The 17966-nt window shown below is 46.0% G+C and overlaps 1 protein-coding gene across 2 annotated transcripts in view; it reads left to right on the forward strand.

Annotated features, from left to right (window-relative positions):
• KIDINS220 (kinase D interacting substrate 220) overlaps window positions 1-17966 on the forward strand; it is a 164566-nt gene that overhangs the window by 66805 nt on the left and 79795 nt on the right. For both annotated transcript variants that reach the window (XM_040427504.1, XM_040427505.1), the window contains exons 15-18: window positions 808-973; window positions 2011-2162; window positions 14428-14717; window positions 15356-15496. In XM_040427504.1, the coding sequence (XP_040283438.1) occupies window positions 808-973; window positions 2011-2162; window positions 14428-14717; window positions 15356-15496 (749 nt within the window). The remainder of the gene's footprint in view (window positions 1-807; window positions 974-2010; window positions 2163-14427; window positions 14718-15355; window positions 15497-17966) is intronic.

Raw genomic sequence — 17966 nt, forward strand, 5'->3', positions numbered from 1 at the left:
GGACTTCCTTTAGTCTTTATAGATTTACAGGGGTTTTCCAATGAAATAGCCTTAAAATAGGTGACAAATATTGGATCCACTTCTATGGGACTGAAATGTGCATTACTTCATTCAGAGAGGAAACTTTCTGAGCCCTTGTTCTCTCAATTGTGGGGGGTTCCAGTGGTTGAACCCCCACGATCTGACATCTTGTGGATAGCCGATACAATTTATAACCCATATAAAACGTGAAATCTCTTTCTACGCAGTATCGCACAGTCAGTGATGTTCTCCTTACGTTTGTCCCTACAGCTGTTTTTGAGACTGAAATCCAATTTTGCTGACAAGTCTAGTCTTATTGCTTTGACCATGTATTCACAACCAAACTTCACACTTGTAATCTTAGGCCAGTTGCAGAACGTCATTTATTTAGCAAGCCTGCTTCATTGGCATACAACAACCTTGGACTGTACGTTTCCAGTAACTAACATGTTGCGCCAGTCTCCTAGGTTGACCGCAATTCTCTCCACCGTTCCTGCATCCACACACTCGAGGCTCCTTCTGAACAAGGCTGTATAGTGATTGCATTCCTTAAATGTTCTTATTCCTTGCCGGGTAAAAGTAAAACATCTCAACCAGGGAGGTTAGCTGAATTTGATTTTCTCCACTGTCTGGTTCTTAAAAAGGTTTCCTTTGGAAAATTGGTGGTAGGGATTTTTCGGAAACCAGAAGAATGACCATGGTCAACACAGCTGGGTTGTTAAAAGGAAAATGATCTGTAAGTGATCTAATGTGGGACCTTGCTGAAAGCTCTTTTCCTATTTACAGCTGTGGTGTATTTTGGTGGCCGCCAGGAAGGAGAGAATTGGAACTGGGCCTGGGTGCTGAGTACAAGGCTGGCCCGACATATTGGCTACCTGGAATTGCTATTGAAGTTGATGTTCGTGAATCCTCCTGAGCTCCCAGAGCAGACCACCAAGGCACTGCCAGTAAGGTGAGGTTTTTGTAGAAAAAGTAAATTAAAATCGATATATCCTGAAGGATTTGTCCTGGTTTTTAAATATAGAGTAATTTATTAAGAAATATATGCCACTTTTTGGCGTAGTTCTTGCAAAGATTTTGTCGCAATGGGGGCATGGTGTGGATGGAGAAGAGGGCGGGCCCGGCCTGTCTCATTTACCATTTTCTACGCCAGTTTATGGGGTGGACAATGGTCTTAAACTACGCTGGCAAGGACGCTGGCGTAGTTTAAACCATGTCGCACAGCTGGTGTAACCAAGCGCCAAAGCTATGTAAAGACTAGTACCTGGGGAAAGTTTCTTGTCTATCTCCCTTTTTGCAAGAGGTAGTCTACAATGTAAGTAATATGTAATATTTCAATGCTCATATGCAGATATTGGTAATAAATTTAACTGGTTTCTGACCAGTGCCGAAAATGTGCGTTGCAGCCGGGAGCTATTTCCCGCTCTGCAACATACAGTTTTAGTTGCACTGACCCTATGGATGCGGTAAGTGCGCACACCATGGCAGCAGCAGATCACTCCGATTCCAGCAGTTCTGACCACATGAGCCTATTAGGCACTGGAACAGGCAGGTAGACTGCTTACCATTACAGTCTATGGGAAAATCGTTGTGTTCCAATTTAGCACTGCTTGTGGGGATAGGATTTTCTTAGAATTAACAATCACAGGCCAGGGAACCCTCAGATATCCCAATGGGTGGAGGGGAGGTTGGGGGAAATGTTTGGTCAGCACGAGCAGCTTGCTCCAGGTCAATGCCCACTGAGATGCCGTGGTCACAGTTGACCATGCAGCCTGAGAGGTTAAAAGTCTGTGATCAAAGTTTTCTACTGTCTAAAAGAGGAGACGCCCGTCGGCCGTTTTTGGAGACTCTACAACCACTTATTTTTACCTTTTGAATAACACACTGCTGAAATGAGCTTGTCTGTGCGGCAGCATAAAGTCAATGACCGGTTCCCTTTATGCTTTGATTATTGTCGTACTGATTTTGTGTTGATTTCTCTCTGTTCAGGTTCATGTTTACAGACTACAATAGATTATCCAGTGTTGGGGGAGAGACCTCCATGGCAGAGATGATAGCCACGTTGTCTGACGCTTGTGAGAGAGAGTTTGGTTTTCTAGCAACTCGACTCTTCAGAGTGTTCAAAACTGAAGAAACACAAGGTACCTGTTCACATTGCCTTCTTCTCTAGAGATAGAAAGGTGATTTAACACCTTTGTGCTGTAAACCGTTTTCATTTTATTCTCACTCCCTTTCAAGAGCCATAACTTAGTTATTTTATCATTCTTGTAGCCATATGTGAGTTTGTTCTTTATGGGACAAGTTGTACTTTCCAGTGGCACCATTTAAAGGGCTTCTGTCACCCCCCTAAAGTCATTATTTTTTTTGGGGCTCCTTAAAATCCTTATGCTGCGATTTATCAATATATAGTGCTCTTACTCATTTTCGTTCAGTAGTTTCTTAAAAAAACGGACTTTTATAATATGTAAATGACCTCTCTACCAGCAAGTAGGGCGGCTACTTGCTGGTAGCAGCCGCATCCTCCTTTCGTAATGACGCCCCCTCCTCATGTTGATTGCCAGGGCCAGCGAACGCGCTCGTCCTCTGGCTGGCCCTGTCTGCGTTTTAAATCTCGCGCCTTCGCCGTACCGGTCTTCAATGCGCCTGCGCCGGGTGTAGATGTGACGTCATCGGCGCAGGCGCATTGAGGATGGAGCGACCGAGCGAGCGTCCTCCTCTCAGTGCGCCTGCGCCGACTGAAGACAGGTACAGCGCAGGCGCCAGATTTTGAACGCGGACAGGGCCAGCCAGAGGACGAGCGAGTTCGCTGGCCCTGTCAATCAACATGAGGAGGGGGCGTCATTATGAAAGGAGGATGCGGCTGCTACCAGCAAGTAGCCGCCCTACTTGCTGGTAGAGAGGTAATTTACATATTATAAAAGTCAATTTTTTGAAGAAACTACTGAACGAAAATGAGTAAGAGCACTATATATTGATAAATCGCAGCATAAGGATTTTAAGGAGCCCAAAAAAAATAATGACTTTAGGGGGGTGACAGAAGCCCTTTAATGTTTCATACAGTGAATTGGGAAGCTGGAAAAACATTATTAGTATAGTACCCAAATAGGGTTCCATACAGTTGCCTAAATTTGCACCACTACTAGGCACTGCAGAAAATAAGTAAATGTGATAGAAGTTGTCTCAAAGGGGTTGTCTGCTTTTTACCATTGATGATCTATCCTTGGGATAGGCATCAATATCAGATCGTCAGGGTCCTGGATCCCGGCACCCCCGCTGATCAGCTGTTTAAATAGAAAGCACTGCCTCATAAGAGCACTGCCTTCTATTTAAATAGCTGATCGTGGGGGTGCCGGGTGTTGGACCCCCGCCGATCTTATATTGATGACCTATCCTGAGGATAGGTCATCAATAGTAAAAAGCAGAGAATCCCTTTAAATTAACAGCACCACAATGCACTACTAAAAATAAGTAACTGTGATGCACAATGTAAATATCACCATACAGTGATCATACAACAACCCAGTATATACAGTGATATACTGCTGTGCAGTAAGATCATGCCATCTTACTCTTTCCTTTCAGCAGGGGTATCTAATGTTCCCTGCCCAGGTCATACACCCGTGTGTTGCTATTTAGAGCATTACGTTCTGTAAGCTGGAACATTGCTCCTGGTTACTAAACTGTAATACTCCGGATGTAGTTTTGGATTTAAACCCAGGATGTAACTTACAACCAATAGAAGATAAGTAAAGCTATGTATTGGCAAATGCTCTATATAAGAATTACTTCATGTGGCAGTAAATACACCAAGGATGCGCGGAATTCTGATTTGGGTCAAAAATAAAAATGTCTCCATCAGTGTTGAGCTCTCTTTTGACATGGGAGCACTATCTGTTGGAAGTCGTAGCTTGGTCTTCACAGGTCTTCTTGCATGGGTCTAGTCAGACTGTGCCAAAGCAGTGGCATACCTGAACCATCAGGGGCCAACTCTAGTTCTGCCTGGTTTGGAAGTAAATTAGGTTTTCACTTCAGGTCACTGCATTTGAGAATAACATTGGGCATCAAAGAGGGGGGTTCTTTACTTTGGACCCAATTTAGAGTCCAGAACCAGAGATCCGCTCTGTAAGGGTCGAAAAAACAAAACAAAACTGAAAGCAGACCGCATTGTAAAACAATTTGCATGCCTTTAAAAATTAACTGCTAAGGGAACTTTCACACTAGCGTTTTTCTTTTCCGGTATTGAGTTCCGTCACAGGAGCTTAATACCGGAAAAAAAAACTGATCAGTTTTATCCGAATGCATTCTGAATGGAGAGTATTCCGTTGAGGATGCATCAGTTCAGTCCCTCTTACGTTTTTTGGATGGAGAAAATACCGCAGCATGCTGCAGTTTTCTCTCCGGCCAAAAATACTGAACACTTGCCGAAATGCCGGCATTAATTTACAATGAAGTGTATTAGTGCCGAATCCGGCATTAAGTGTTCTGGCAAAACCCATCCGGCATGCGCAGACCTTTTAAAAATGCAAAAAAAATGAATACCGTTTTTTACGGGAGAGACGGATCCGGTATTTCAATGCATTTGTCAGACTGATCCGGATCCGTCTGACAAATGCCATCCGTTTACGTCCGGATTGCCGGATCTGCCAGCCAGAATCCTCTGCCGCAAGTGGGAAAGTAGCCTAATTATGCCCATAAGTCACGCCCTGCACTTTTTGCTTTCTCCCTTCATGTCAATGGGATAAAACTGCTTGATAAAAACATGGGAAAATTGTGTCATGATCCCAAAAGCAGCGGGAAAACTGCGTTTTGGCTACTTTTGCTAAAATCGTATGAATTTAATTTTTATTTGCATTTTCCATGGCATCAGACACAACAAACTAACTAAAACCTCAACATATGAGTACAACTTAAAGGAGTTATGCCATGATTAAAGTAAAAAAGTGAAAATCAGACATCATATAGTACATGACGATCTCTTTCTAACAAAGCTAGAACCAGTCCTGCTCCTCACATGGATCCAGAGATCTCCACATTCGTTGCTCCAATTGTTCTGCTAGATTTATTTCAGGCTGGCAACTCAGGGGCTGTGTCCTTTCTGCTGCAGCTCTCTGCCTATTACAGCGCAGGCGGAGGGGGGTCTTTCCCTGTACCTGCCACAGCTTCTAACAGACGATATGGCTGGTGATGATTGAAAATTTAAGCTGAGCATGTGTGACCACCTCAATTAAGGACTCTTTCACACTTGCGTTGTTATGTTCCGGCATAGAGTTCCGTCGTCGGGGCTCTATGCCGGAAGAATCCTGATCAGGACTATCCCCATGCATTCTGAATGGAGAGAAATCCGTTCAGGATGCATCAGGATGTCTTCAGTTCCGGACCGGAACGTTTTTTGGCCGGAGAAAATACCGCAGCATGCTGCGCTTTTTGCTCCGGTCAAAAATCCTGAACACTTGCCGCAAGGCCGGATCCGGAATTAATGCCCATTGAAAGGCATTGATCCGGATCCGGCCTTAAGCTAAACGTCGTTTCGGCGCATTGCCGGATCCGACGTTTAGCTTTTTCTGAATGGTTACCATGGCTGCCAAGACGCTAAAGTCCTGTTTGCCATGGTAAAGTGTAGTGGGGAGCGGGGGAGCAGTATACTTACAGTCCGTGCGGCTCCCAGGGCGCTTCAGAGTGACACACGCGCCACACGCGCATGGATGACGTGATCACATGGACACGAAATCCATGCGCATGGGGCGCTCTGACGTCATTCTGGAGCGCCCCGGGAGCCGCACGGACTGTAAGTATACTGCTCCTGTGTCTTCTTTGTGTCACTCAGTCATGATGATTAAGCTGTGCGGCCGGGGCTGGCAGGAGGCGCAGCACAGCGGTGTGATTAGGCCATACCCGGCACACCCACTCGAGCCCTGAGGCGGCCGCGCTGAGGCGGCCCGGCCCACTGGGCAAATGCCCGGTCTGCCCTATGGCCAGTCCGGCCCTGGCTCCCCCGCTCCCCACTACTACTATGGCAGCCAGGACTTTAATAGTAACACTGAACGCATTTTGAAGACTGATCCGTCTTCAAATGCTTTCAGTTCACTTGCGTTTTTCCGGATCCAGCGGGCACCTCCGGCAAATGGAGTGCACGCCGGATCCGGACAACGCAAGTGTGAAAGAGCCCTAAGTGGACAAGAAATAAGGAAAAGAACAAACAGGAAGTGGTACTATACATTAAATAGCTCAGTGGCTAATATTCCCTGTGTTAAAACTAGTAAATATTTGGGGATTAGCATCTCACCTCGTCTGGAGGACCTTGAGGAGCTGAATTTAACACTGATGCTTGCTAAGTTTAGACACAAGACCAGTGTGTGGTGGGGAGAGTTAACCTTCTAAAAATGGTCATGATGCTTCCACTACTGTATGTTCTACATAAATCCCTGGTCTGGCTATCACTAGATAGGTTCAGAAAATCAACTCCATTTTCAGGGAATTGGTATGGAGGAGAGGTCACCCTAGAATTAAACTGGAAACTGTACAGCGTGCGAAGTCAGCGGGTGGTTTGGCACTGCCCAATCCCTGGATATATTACTTGGCAGCACAATGTCAACACTTTATGGGTTGGATAGATCCTGACACAACGGACATGACTGGCCAAATATTACGTCATAAAATGGGTGGAAGGGAGCTCCTGCGGGTGCTAGAGGGGTCTGGAATACTGCTAGTGGATGAGCGTAATCCACTTGTGTGGCTGATGAGGAAAGTATGGGAAAAGTCTAAACAGTTGAGAGGAGCTATCAGAGTCAAGGAATAACCACATGCTTCCTGAATTTATCCCTTTTGAAGGGCTTCCAAATTTTGCAAAACAAAGGAGTGACCAGATTGGGCGACCTGTTAGACAAGGGGATGCTTACCAACCAACAGGAGGTCTATGGTCTGCCAAGAGGAAGCTTCTATCAATACTTGCAAATAAGGCACGCGTTTAATGCTATGGTCAAAAACGGTAGTGTTGTGATCCATAGAGACACCACCTTACAGTTAATGGTCGGGAGAGTAGATAAAAGGGGACTAATATCCACAATTTATCAAATGCTCTTAGATATATTCCTGGAGTCACATCCATTATCCAGAATGAGAGGGTGGGAGAAAGATGTAGGTGAGATACCCAAAGAGCAATGGGAGGACATCTTGGAGGCCATACCAAAAACATCACTGAGTGAAAGTGGGAAATTAACGCAATTATTTATCATACATAGGGTTTATAAAGCCCCCAGTGTTTTTACATCGTTTACGTATCAGAGCGGATGCAAAATGTCCCAGATGTCAGATGGAACCAGCAGATTTATTACACATGCTGTGGCAGTGCCCAAGACTGGATACTTTCTGGATGGGTGTACTAGATCTAATTCACAGAGCCTTCTTAATACGAGTCCCTCGGGAGCCTAAAATATATGTATTTTAGGATATATGACTGAGATTGGAGAGGATGAGACAGATAGGATAGCAGTGGAAAGGCTATTATATGTAGCCAGAAAACTTATAGCATTACATTGGATTCAAGCATGTTCCCCGAAGTTGGATGAGTTCCGAAATAGAGTAAAACAGGATGCTGACGTATGAGAAAATAATCTTTCTCGCCCATATTCATTGGGGGACACAGAGACCGTGGGTATAGCTATGTCCTCTAGGAGGCGTTGACACTAGATAAAGCTGTTAGCTCCTCCCCCGGAAGCTATACCCCCTCGAGTCTGGAGAGAGAGCTTCAGTTTTTTCTAGTGTCAATAGGAGGCAAGACCTCTCTGCTCTGCAGGGATCTCCTGAAGATTTTTTATTTTAGTTTATTTTTTACCTTCTTTTTCAGATGGGAAAACAGTGGACGCCTCGCCTCCCTGTTCTCCCGGGGTCGAGTTGCACCAGTGCCGGTCACCCGCACTGCTGCCTCCCCCACAGGAGACGAGGTGGACCAGGGCAGCCTCACTCCCCTGCATCCCGCCAGCCAAGGGGTCACCTAGGTCCGCCAAAGATAAGACCCTCCCGCCATACCAGACTCCTTCCACTCCGGTGCCAGCTGCTGAGGAGGTGACCCTGCTGGAGAAGGTGACCTTATGGGCCCACTTAGGGAGGTTGAAGAGAAGAGAAGGAACATGAGGTGAGTACACGGGACGGCGGCTTCGGTCTGGCGCAAATTCTTCCCGCCTTACTTCCCCCCCTCCCACAGTAGCCCGCAGAGCCCCGCCCCCGGTTTTTCAAGGCAGTTAACCCTTCCTGGCCAGCTATCTCTTGAGGCTGGCGCAGGATTATGCCTAGCTGCAGGGCAATGGGTTTAATGCCGCTGATTTAACCCCTTCCTGCCCTTTTTCACCTAAGGCTGGACATCCCAGTTTTATTTAAAAATAAATAAAGTTCATAAAAGATTCGGGTCCTGCCCCATCAGGCCTCATTGCCGTAGGACTGCCCTGTCTGTGTCAGACTGGGCCCGTGTCCTAGCACGGACAGAGGAGGACCTCTCAGTTCCCAATCCACCCTCCGGGGTCGCTTGATTGGTATTCTCCACCTGCGTAATCCAATGGTGGACCTCCGGACCTTCCCAATCACCCTCCTAGGTCGTTGGGTGGTATGGCACTACCTGCGCAATCCACTGGTGGACGCCTGGACCTTCCCAATCACCCTCCGAGGTAATTTGGTTGATAAATCACTATCTGCAAAATCCACTGATGGACCTTTGGACCTTCCCAATCACCCTCCAGGGTCGTTTGGTTGATGAGCACTGCCTGCTCACTTCAATGGTGGATCTCCAGACTTCCCTATCTCCCTCCGGGGTCCTTTGATTGATAAAGCACTGCCTGCTCAATCCAGTGTGTGAACCTCTAGAAGTTCCCATTCCACCCCCGGGTAGTTTGGTTGATAACTTCCATCGGCGAGCCTGTGACTGCCATGGCAAGATTCTGGGAGGTAAGACTACACACAGCGGGCCAGAGCAGGATATTTTCCTCCTCGGTCGCCTCCACACCCCCACCCTTCCTCCCTAGCGTCACGCTCAGACGCACCCTCCCTCCCTGGAGAGGTACGGTCCGAAGGGGGTATCAGTGGTTCGGTCTCTGCCATGATTCCAGTGCGATCTTCCAGGATGGTGTCCGAGGTAGACAGCAGTACTTGTATGCATTACCCCCTTCGTTAGGCGGGGTATTTGCACTACTACTGGATGCAGTACTCCCTTGGATATTACCTCCCTCCATTGGGGTCTACTACACTAGAACTTTTCAGTGCCGGCAGTAGGCGTTTCCCCTTTTAGTAGGTGGCGGAACTGCATTCCCACTGGGGACAGTAATATGTGGATTAGCCTCTTCCATAGGTGGCGCTATGGCATTATCCCTGGTTCAGTGTTTACTGTATTTCTTACCCCCTTACGTAGGTGTGGACTCTCCATAGGCCTTGCCCTTTCCGTAAGAGGCGTATTCTCTCTACTTGGATTCGGTTCCTGCTAGATGCATTACTGCATTGCCACACTTCATGGGGGGCATGACAATGACAACCTCTCTCCTCGGGGGTTGCCCAGCGTCACTCATGTGTCCTAGCGTCCCCCATCTCCATGGTCCTCCACTGTTCCAATATGTGTCTTCAACAATATGTAGTGCGTACACCATGGCACGTAATATTGTGATTACGTTCCAGTAGGTCGAGTGTTACACTGACTCTATATTCTCTTTCCACCATTCCTGATGTGGGAAGTGGTTGTGCTGGCACTCTGGTTTAGCTTTGCAGCCTGTTCTCCTCCGCTGGTGCAGATTTTACACTACACTGGTACTAGCGTCGCAGTCACTGCAGTGGGGCATTCCCTCAGGTAGCGGTTCTACCCTGACGCTGGCTTGGCGGTTGTTCCTGTTCAACGCCCTTCCCAGGTGGAGTGTTTAAGGTTAGCTCTCCTTCCCTGGGGCAGTATGATACCATGGCCTCTACCGGATTCCTCTACTCTGCCCCTCAATTTTAGCTGGTGGGGCACGCTGCAGCTCCTACGGTATGGGGGTCCTGGAGTAGCAATTACATACTCTGGCTCCTTCTGCACAGCTCCTTCATCCGCTATCATCCGTTATCTACTTCTGTGTAGTGCCAGTCTCGGATTGGGAATGGGCCAGCTCCTTGGTAGCTCCTACGTTACTACTTCCCCTCATCTGCGTTGATGCAGGGTATTGGTTCTGTGTTTTTTTTCTTGCAGTCTTGTTCCGGACCGACTGTTGGGCTGCGACGTTTTCCGTATTCCTCCTTCTACAGGTGAATCCTACCCATTGGTCCTGGGTGTACTACCCGTATCTACAACTACCTCTCTTGAGACTTGACTAGTGACTGCCATGTCAGTCCGATGTAGTCATGCTTTTTCACTGCAGATTCCGTGGCTAGACTACGAGACTCCCCACGCCAGTCTGAGCAGGGGTGCTGTCACGACTGTTGATGGAGTTTCGTTCCTGTAACGGAACACCCCTTCTATTCTTCCTCTTCGAGACAGGAGTTTTTTTCTCTCATCTTGGTCTGGTTGAAATTTCCATCGAGCAGTGTTGCTACACCGTCAATACACGGTCGCTGACGGAACGCCACCGCCGGTGATTCTCATATCTTCTCTACTCTTACCTATCCAATGAGTTGATTCCTTGGCTTGCGGTTGGACATGCCTCATTCAGGCGTTCTTTTCTCGGTAGTTTATCAGCCAGCTTCTCAGTCTCCCCACAAACCTCTTTGGCTCGGGGGACATTGGTGGACCACTTACCGTTTTCCGTGGAGCATTTACCTTTAGCAGGGGTGGATGCTGCGGTCCTGGGTTTTTGGTTGGCCACTAGTTCCTTGATGGGTCAGGTTCGGCGCTGTATCCTTTCCAGCGTCCTCTGACTCACCCGGGGCCCATAATACCTTCCTTCAGGGAATGGCACATAAGGTTCCTCCATGCCGTCCTCCTTTACCGCCTTGGGATCTGACCTTGGTCCTTTCAGCTCTCCGGAATTCTCTCCTTGAACCCTTGCGGGAGATGTCACTCCGACTCCGGTCCTGGAAGGTGTTTTTTTCTTGTGGCTATCACATCCATCAGACGGGTGTCGGGGTTGGGGCGCTCTCTTGCAGAGAACCTCCTGGTTCTGACAGGGATAAGCGGTTCCCCGCCCCGTTCATTCCTTTTTCCCGACGGTGGTCTCTGATTTCCATTTCAATGAAGAAACTGTCCTTCCATCACTGTGTCCCTCCCCTTCACACCCTAGGGGAAGGGAGTTAGGTCATTTGGACGGTGTCAGGGCTCTGACTATTTATTTGCCAGCCTCCAGTTCCTTCCGGCGTACGGACTCTCCTTTTTTGTCATCCCGGAGGGTCCTCGTAAGGCATTGGTGGCCTCCAGGGTGGCAATTGCACGTCTGCATTTGCTTAAGCATGCTGCACCCGGGGCAGGTTTCCGCCCTTCGGTGTCACGGCTGACTCCACCAGAGCGGTGGGTGCTCTTGGGCTCGGAGGATTCAAGGTTCGGCCGCGCAGTTGTACAGAGCGGCTACTATCCTCCTTATGCACATTCACTAAATTTTGCCAGGTGCATACTTATGCATCGGCGGGCGCCGCCTTTGGGCTGCATGGTCTTGCAGGCGGCAGTTCTTAGTTGCCTGCAGGGGCGCTTGCTCCATGGGTCTGTGGTTTTCCCTCCCTGTGGACTGCTCTCGGACGTCCCACGGTCTCTGTGTCCCCCAATGGATATGGGCGAGAAAACAAGATTTTTGTAAAACTTACCTGTAAAATCTCTTTCTCGCTCTTCATTGGGGGACACAGCACCCACCCAGTATTGTTGTTCGGCCACGGTTGTGGCTGTTGCTGTTTGGAACCTGGTTCGGTTCTTGGCATTGTTGCTGTTCCACATTTTTTTTTGTTGGTTTACTTGCTTCTCCTACTGCTTCTCACAAACTGAAGCTCTCTCTCCAGGCTGAAGGGGGTATAGCTGCCAGGGGAGGCGCCAACAGCTTTTACTAGTGTCAACGCCTCCTAGAGGACATAGCTATACCCACGGTCTCTGTGTCCCCCAATGAAGAGCGAGAAAGAGATTTTACTGGTAAGTTTTACAAAAATCTTGTTTTCTTGAACGGGGTTGTCTTCAAAATTTTGAAAAGCTCTGTAATCGATGGCTGAACCATATTGGTAAATTCTCAAATGGTCGATCAATGCTGGTGTGGGGGAGGGGGGGGGGGTGTTCAGGTGCTTTGGGAGTTGGGTTTTAGGGCTCTGCGATAATATATTTGTAATTGTGTACACATTCTGAAGGAGGTTTATTCTTGGTATTCATATGAAAACAATATGTAGACACAATTTGTACTTGATTGTATAAAACGTACTTTAATGGTATATATCAAAAGCTATTAATAAAAATGATTGGATTTTTAAAAAAAATAGCTCAATGGCTATACTAAATGTTTAATTACATGCAATTACAAAAGTATTTAGATCCAGGTGCTTGTTTGAAAAATGAAGAATATGTTTCGTGGCAAAACCTCCTCGCATTCACAATAGAATTAGAATTAGAAATAATCTCCCAAAAATGCTGCTTTTTTTTTGTTGTTGTAGATTTTTAATGTGACTGGAGTAAATCTTGTTGGCGCACAACTCGGGGGACACAATTGCATTTTTAATCCCTTAGTAACATACCAGTAATTAATTTTAGCCTAAAGGACCAGTAATATGTTACTTGTTTGTGTTCCAGCAGTCATAACTTTTTAATTTTTCCTTCTAATCTTTTTATTTTTATTTTGCGGGATTAGTTGTAGGTTTTTAGGAACCATTTTGGGGTGTATATATAGTGCACTAAATAACTATTATTATTTAATTTTAGGGGGATAGATAACACAGCAATTATGGAGTTCACTATGTGGTGTAACTAACATAACTTTATTATGTGGGTCATTACTGATGATGCCACAATTCTATATATTTTTGCTATTTTTCCTTTCCTCCTGCAGGCTGTCAGCTCTGCAACTGCGCCCCTCCCCCCTCCTTCTCCGGACTGAAGGGGAGGGGGGAGCAGCTGCTCACATCTCTGGTTCTGTAGCAGCTAGAGGGATGGCATTCAAAGCTTTCACACAATGCCAAAATCACAGCATTATCTTGGGAAGAAATCACTGTTCAAATCGAGATGCACATGGGAAGAAATCACTGTTCAAATCGAGATGCAGTGAATGCAGCTTAAAGTGAAAGTAAAAGCAGGTTTTACCGCAATTCCTGATCAACATCTCTAACAGCGATATCTCCTGCTGATGTTCTGCTAATGCTGTTTGGTCTTGTGTGAAAGCTTGGAATGCCAACTTTCAAACAAGACCAGGCACATGTCTCTAGCTGCTACTAATCAGGAGATATGAGCAGCTAAAGCAGCCCCCCCTCCTCTTCACTTCTGCCCGAGCTGGACTCGGCCAAAACAGAGCACCTGGCTCCAATCTGTGGCATGTCAGAAGGATATAAAAGCTAGATTGAAATTAAAGTTTTTATAGCCACATGAAACCTCAGAAATTGGATTGTCATTTTCAATGCCTCCTGTTTGTGGACGTGTCAGTTATCACCACTTGTCTCAGTCTGAGAGGGACAGAATCCTTGACCTTAGAGACCTTGGTTTATCACTCCTGCAGATCACTACACATCTAGGCTGAGATTTCTGTTCTGTTCATTGTTGCATGTCCTGGTGCTTGGGAGAACTGAACATGACAGCAAGAGGTGCACAACGGGGAACACCTGCATGGACGGATCGTCTGATTAGAAGAATGGCGTCTAGTGATCCATTATGTACTGCAGTTGAAATTAGACGTAACATCCCAAGCCTAGGGTGACAGTGTCTACACCAACCATCAGAAGGCGTTTTTACGACATTGGACTTCACGTCAGACATCCAACTATAGGTGTTCCATTAACCTCACACCATGCTAATTTTGCACAGCAAGACAGCAATGGAGGTCTTTCCTCTTCAGCGATGAGTCCCACTTTTGTCTCAGACACAATGATAGCCAGAGATTGGTCTGGAGGGTTTGAAGAGGCCTTCAAAAAGGAATGTCATACTTGTCCTTCTCCTGGGATTATTGTGTAGGGTGGCATAATGTTTGGTAGCCGGACCCGTCTAGTCTTCATCTCCGATTCACTAACAACTTGCCGTTAGAATGATTTGATTGTGTAACCAGTGGTACAGCTATTTCTCCAAAGTGTCCCAGGAGGCATAACATTCCACAGACAACCAGTAATAACCTCACTGATAGCATGCCAAGGTGTATTTCTGTGCGTGGCGCTCATACTGGATAAATCAAGTTTTTTTTAATATTTTGTTTCCATTTCTTTTATCATTTGCATATGATTTAAACATTTTATATATATCGGCATGTCTCTGGTGAGACATATAATATTAACCTTTTTTTTTTATTTTATTTTATTTAGGCAAAAATAAATGGAAGAAGACTTGTTGCTTCCCATCATTTGTGATCTTTATCTTTATAATGGTGTGCATCTTTGCTGGAGTTATTTTGCTGGCCATCTTCAAAGTAGATCCTAAGAACATGACAGTGAATGCTGTCCTCATCTCTGTTGCCTGCGTGGTCGGCCTGGTCCTAATCCTCAACTGTCTTACGTGGTGGCAAATCATGGACTCCATACTGAACTCTCAGAGGAAGCGTCTTCACAGTGCAGCTTCCAGATTGCACAGGCTAAAGAGTGAGGGGTTCATGAAGGTAACTACCAGAGGGGACCAGTGTGGGTATCTTCTCGATACCAGCTTTCATTAAGCAACCTTCCCTCACCAGTGCTGAACTGAGACTGCAGACGTGAGAGGAAGAACTGGTGTAATGAAGGAAGATGTTCTGCCTGTTCTCATTGAAGTCTAGGTGAATCATTGGGACAAACTAAGGATTGTATACTGAAAGCAATTCAGATTTGCACTCCTTTTAGTGGCTAGGCTTTACTTTCCTGCTTTCCCAATGCAGACATAGAAATGGGGGGAAACAACTTCTGCAGGCATTTGCCTCTTTTGACAGGTCTTCTGGTACATACAGATTTCAGTGTGAGAAGATATCGGAACAGCGCTGTAAAGCCAAGACCGCACCAAGAAGGGACATGTCTCTTCTCGGCGCGGCTGCTCCGCATTCTTCAGCGTTGCCTCCCATTCAAAAGATTGTGAGGCGGAAACATAGCCGCCAGCAGAATTTTAGCGTTGGTGTCCATGCCAAAATTCTGTGGGACAGAGTGAATGCCGAGTGAACGGGTGCTAAAGTAGAGGATATTTGTTTTCCTCTTTCAGTAGATGCATAGTAGTTGGCTCTTTTATGTCTTTCACCGTTTTATAAAACATCTATTATTATATTTGTTTCAGGTTCTGAAGTGGGAAGTGGAACTGATGGCAAAAATGGCCAAGACCATTGACAGCTTTACACAGAACCAGACAAGATTGGTTGTGATCATAGATGGCCTGGACGCCTGTGAGCAGGACAAGGTTCTCCATATGCTGGACACAGTACGTATTCCTTTTATGCGTTTACATGGGATACTAATCATTATTGGGGTAAGACTGCATCTTCTAGATTCCTCAAATTGTCACCGATGCAGCGTAAACATGAGAAGTGATTAGCTCTGTTAGCCGGGAGAATTTTCACACTTTTTTGACATGTAAAATCATGTTATGCTCTTTGTACCTATAGTGTCCATATATAAAATGCCACACACTCTACCTTTCTAATCAAAGAGGTGGTAAATCTGGTTTTATTGGGAACCTAACAGCTCATTTACAGTCAGGTCCATAAATATTGGGACATCTACACAATTTGTAACATTTTTGGCTCTATACACCACCACAATGGATTTGAAATGAAACGAACAAGATGTGCTTTAACTGCAGACTGTCAGCTTCAATTCGAGGGTATTTACATCCAAATCAGGTGAACGGTGTAGGAATTACAACAGTTTGCATATGTGCCTCCCACTTGTTAAGGGATCAAATGTAATGGGACAATTGGCTTCTCAGCTGTTCCATGGCCAGGTGTGTGTTATTCCCTCATTATCCCAATTACAATGAGCCGATAAAAGGTCCAGAGTTCATTTCAAGTGTGTTATTTGCATGTGGAATCTGTTGCTGTCAACTCTCAAGATGAGATCCAAAGAGCTGTCACTATCAGTGAAGCAAGCCATCATTAGGCTGAAAAAACAAAACAAACCCATCAGAGAGATAGTAAAAACATTAGGCATGGCCAAAACAACTGTTTGGAACATTCTTAAAAAGAAGGAACGCACAGGTGAGCTAAGCAACACCAAAAGACCCGGAAGACCACGGAAAACCACTGTGGTGGATGACCGAAGAATTCTTTCCCTAGTGAAGAAAACACCCTTCACAACAGTTGGCCAGATCAAGAACACTCTCCAGGAGGTAGGTGTATGTGTGTCAAAGTCAACAATCAAGAGAAGACTTCACCAGAGTGAATACAGAGGGTTCACCACAAGATGTAAACCATTGGTGAGCCTCAAAAACAGGAAGGCCAGATTAGAGTTTGCTAAACGACATCTAAAAAAGCCTTCACAGTTCTGGAACAACATCCTATGGACAGATGAGACCAAGATCAAATTGTACCAGAGTGATGGGAAGAGAAGAGAATGGAGAAGGAAAGGAACTGCTCATGATCCTAAGCATACCACCTCATCAGTGAAGCATGGTGGTGGTAGTGTCATGGCGTGGGCATGTATGGCTGCCAATGGAACTGGTTCTCTTGTATTTATTGATGATGTGACTGCTGACAAAAGCAGCAGGATGAATTCTGAAGTGTTTCGGGGAATATTATCTGATCATATTCAGCCAAATGCTTCAGAACTCATTGGACGGCGCTTCACAGTGCAGATGGACAATGACCCAAAGCATACTGCAAAAGCAACCAAAGAGTTTTTTAAGGGAAAGAAGTGGAATGTTATGCAATGGCCAAGTCAATCACCGGACCTGAATCCGATTGAGCATGTATTTCACTTACTGAAGACAAAACTGAAGGGAAAATGCCCCAACAACAAGCAGGAACTGAAGACAGTTGCAGTAGAGGCCTGGCAGAGCATCACCAGGGATGAAACCCAGCGTCTGGTGATGTCTATGGGTTCCAGACTTCAGGCTGTAATTGACTGCAAAGGATTTGCAACCAAGTATTAAAAAGTGAAAGTTTGGTTTATGATTATTATTATGTCCCATTACTTTTGGTCCCTTAACAAGTGGAAGGCACATATGCAGACTGTTGTAATTCCTACACCGTTCACCTGATTTGGATGTAAATACCCTCAAATTAAAGCTGACAGTCTGCAGTTATAGCACATATTGTTTGTTTCATTTCAAATCCATGATGGTGGTGTATAGAGCCAAAAATGTTAGAATTGTGTCGATGTCCCAATATTTTTGGACCTGACTGTATGTTATAGAAACTGCCCGCAGTACCTTTTCCATTTGGTTATGTTGCTCCATTATATGCGGTCACTGATGGCCTTCATTAGGCCCCCAGCTGTCATATAACACACTTGCACTCTGCAATCTCATTCGTGGCAGTGCCGTTGCCTGTGAGAGGGAGCCCCTCCTTCTAATCTACTTTGATGGTGCTGTCGCTATTGACTGCAGCATCAAAGGGGTTAAACAGCCTGGATCGGCGGTTTTTGCCGATCTGGGCCGTTAGAGCAGGAGCCAGGCTGTCATGTGAGTGCCGCGCTTCTGCTCTCTGCTGCATCGGAGGACTTTGCAGCGCTTGGACAAGGCCAATTAGCCTAAGGCCCCTCAGTGACCACCATAAAAAGGGGCATTGGCGGTCACTGAGGGGTTTGCAGAAAGTGGAGTATTTATGAATGTATGGTTGTGGATTTATTCTGTGTCATTGATCCCGCTTTATCCGCTGTATTAAATGTGTAGCTCTTGCTGGTATCTACCTCCTTTGTAAATTCACTAAACAATAAATTATACGTTACACCCT

The sequence above is a fragment of the Bufo bufo genome, chromosome 4 (genome assembly GCF_905171765.1).
Source record: "Bufo bufo chromosome 4, aBufBuf1.1, whole genome shotgun sequence".
NCBI classification, from domain to species: domain Eukaryota; kingdom Metazoa; phylum Chordata; class Amphibia; order Anura; family Bufonidae; genus Bufo; species Bufo bufo.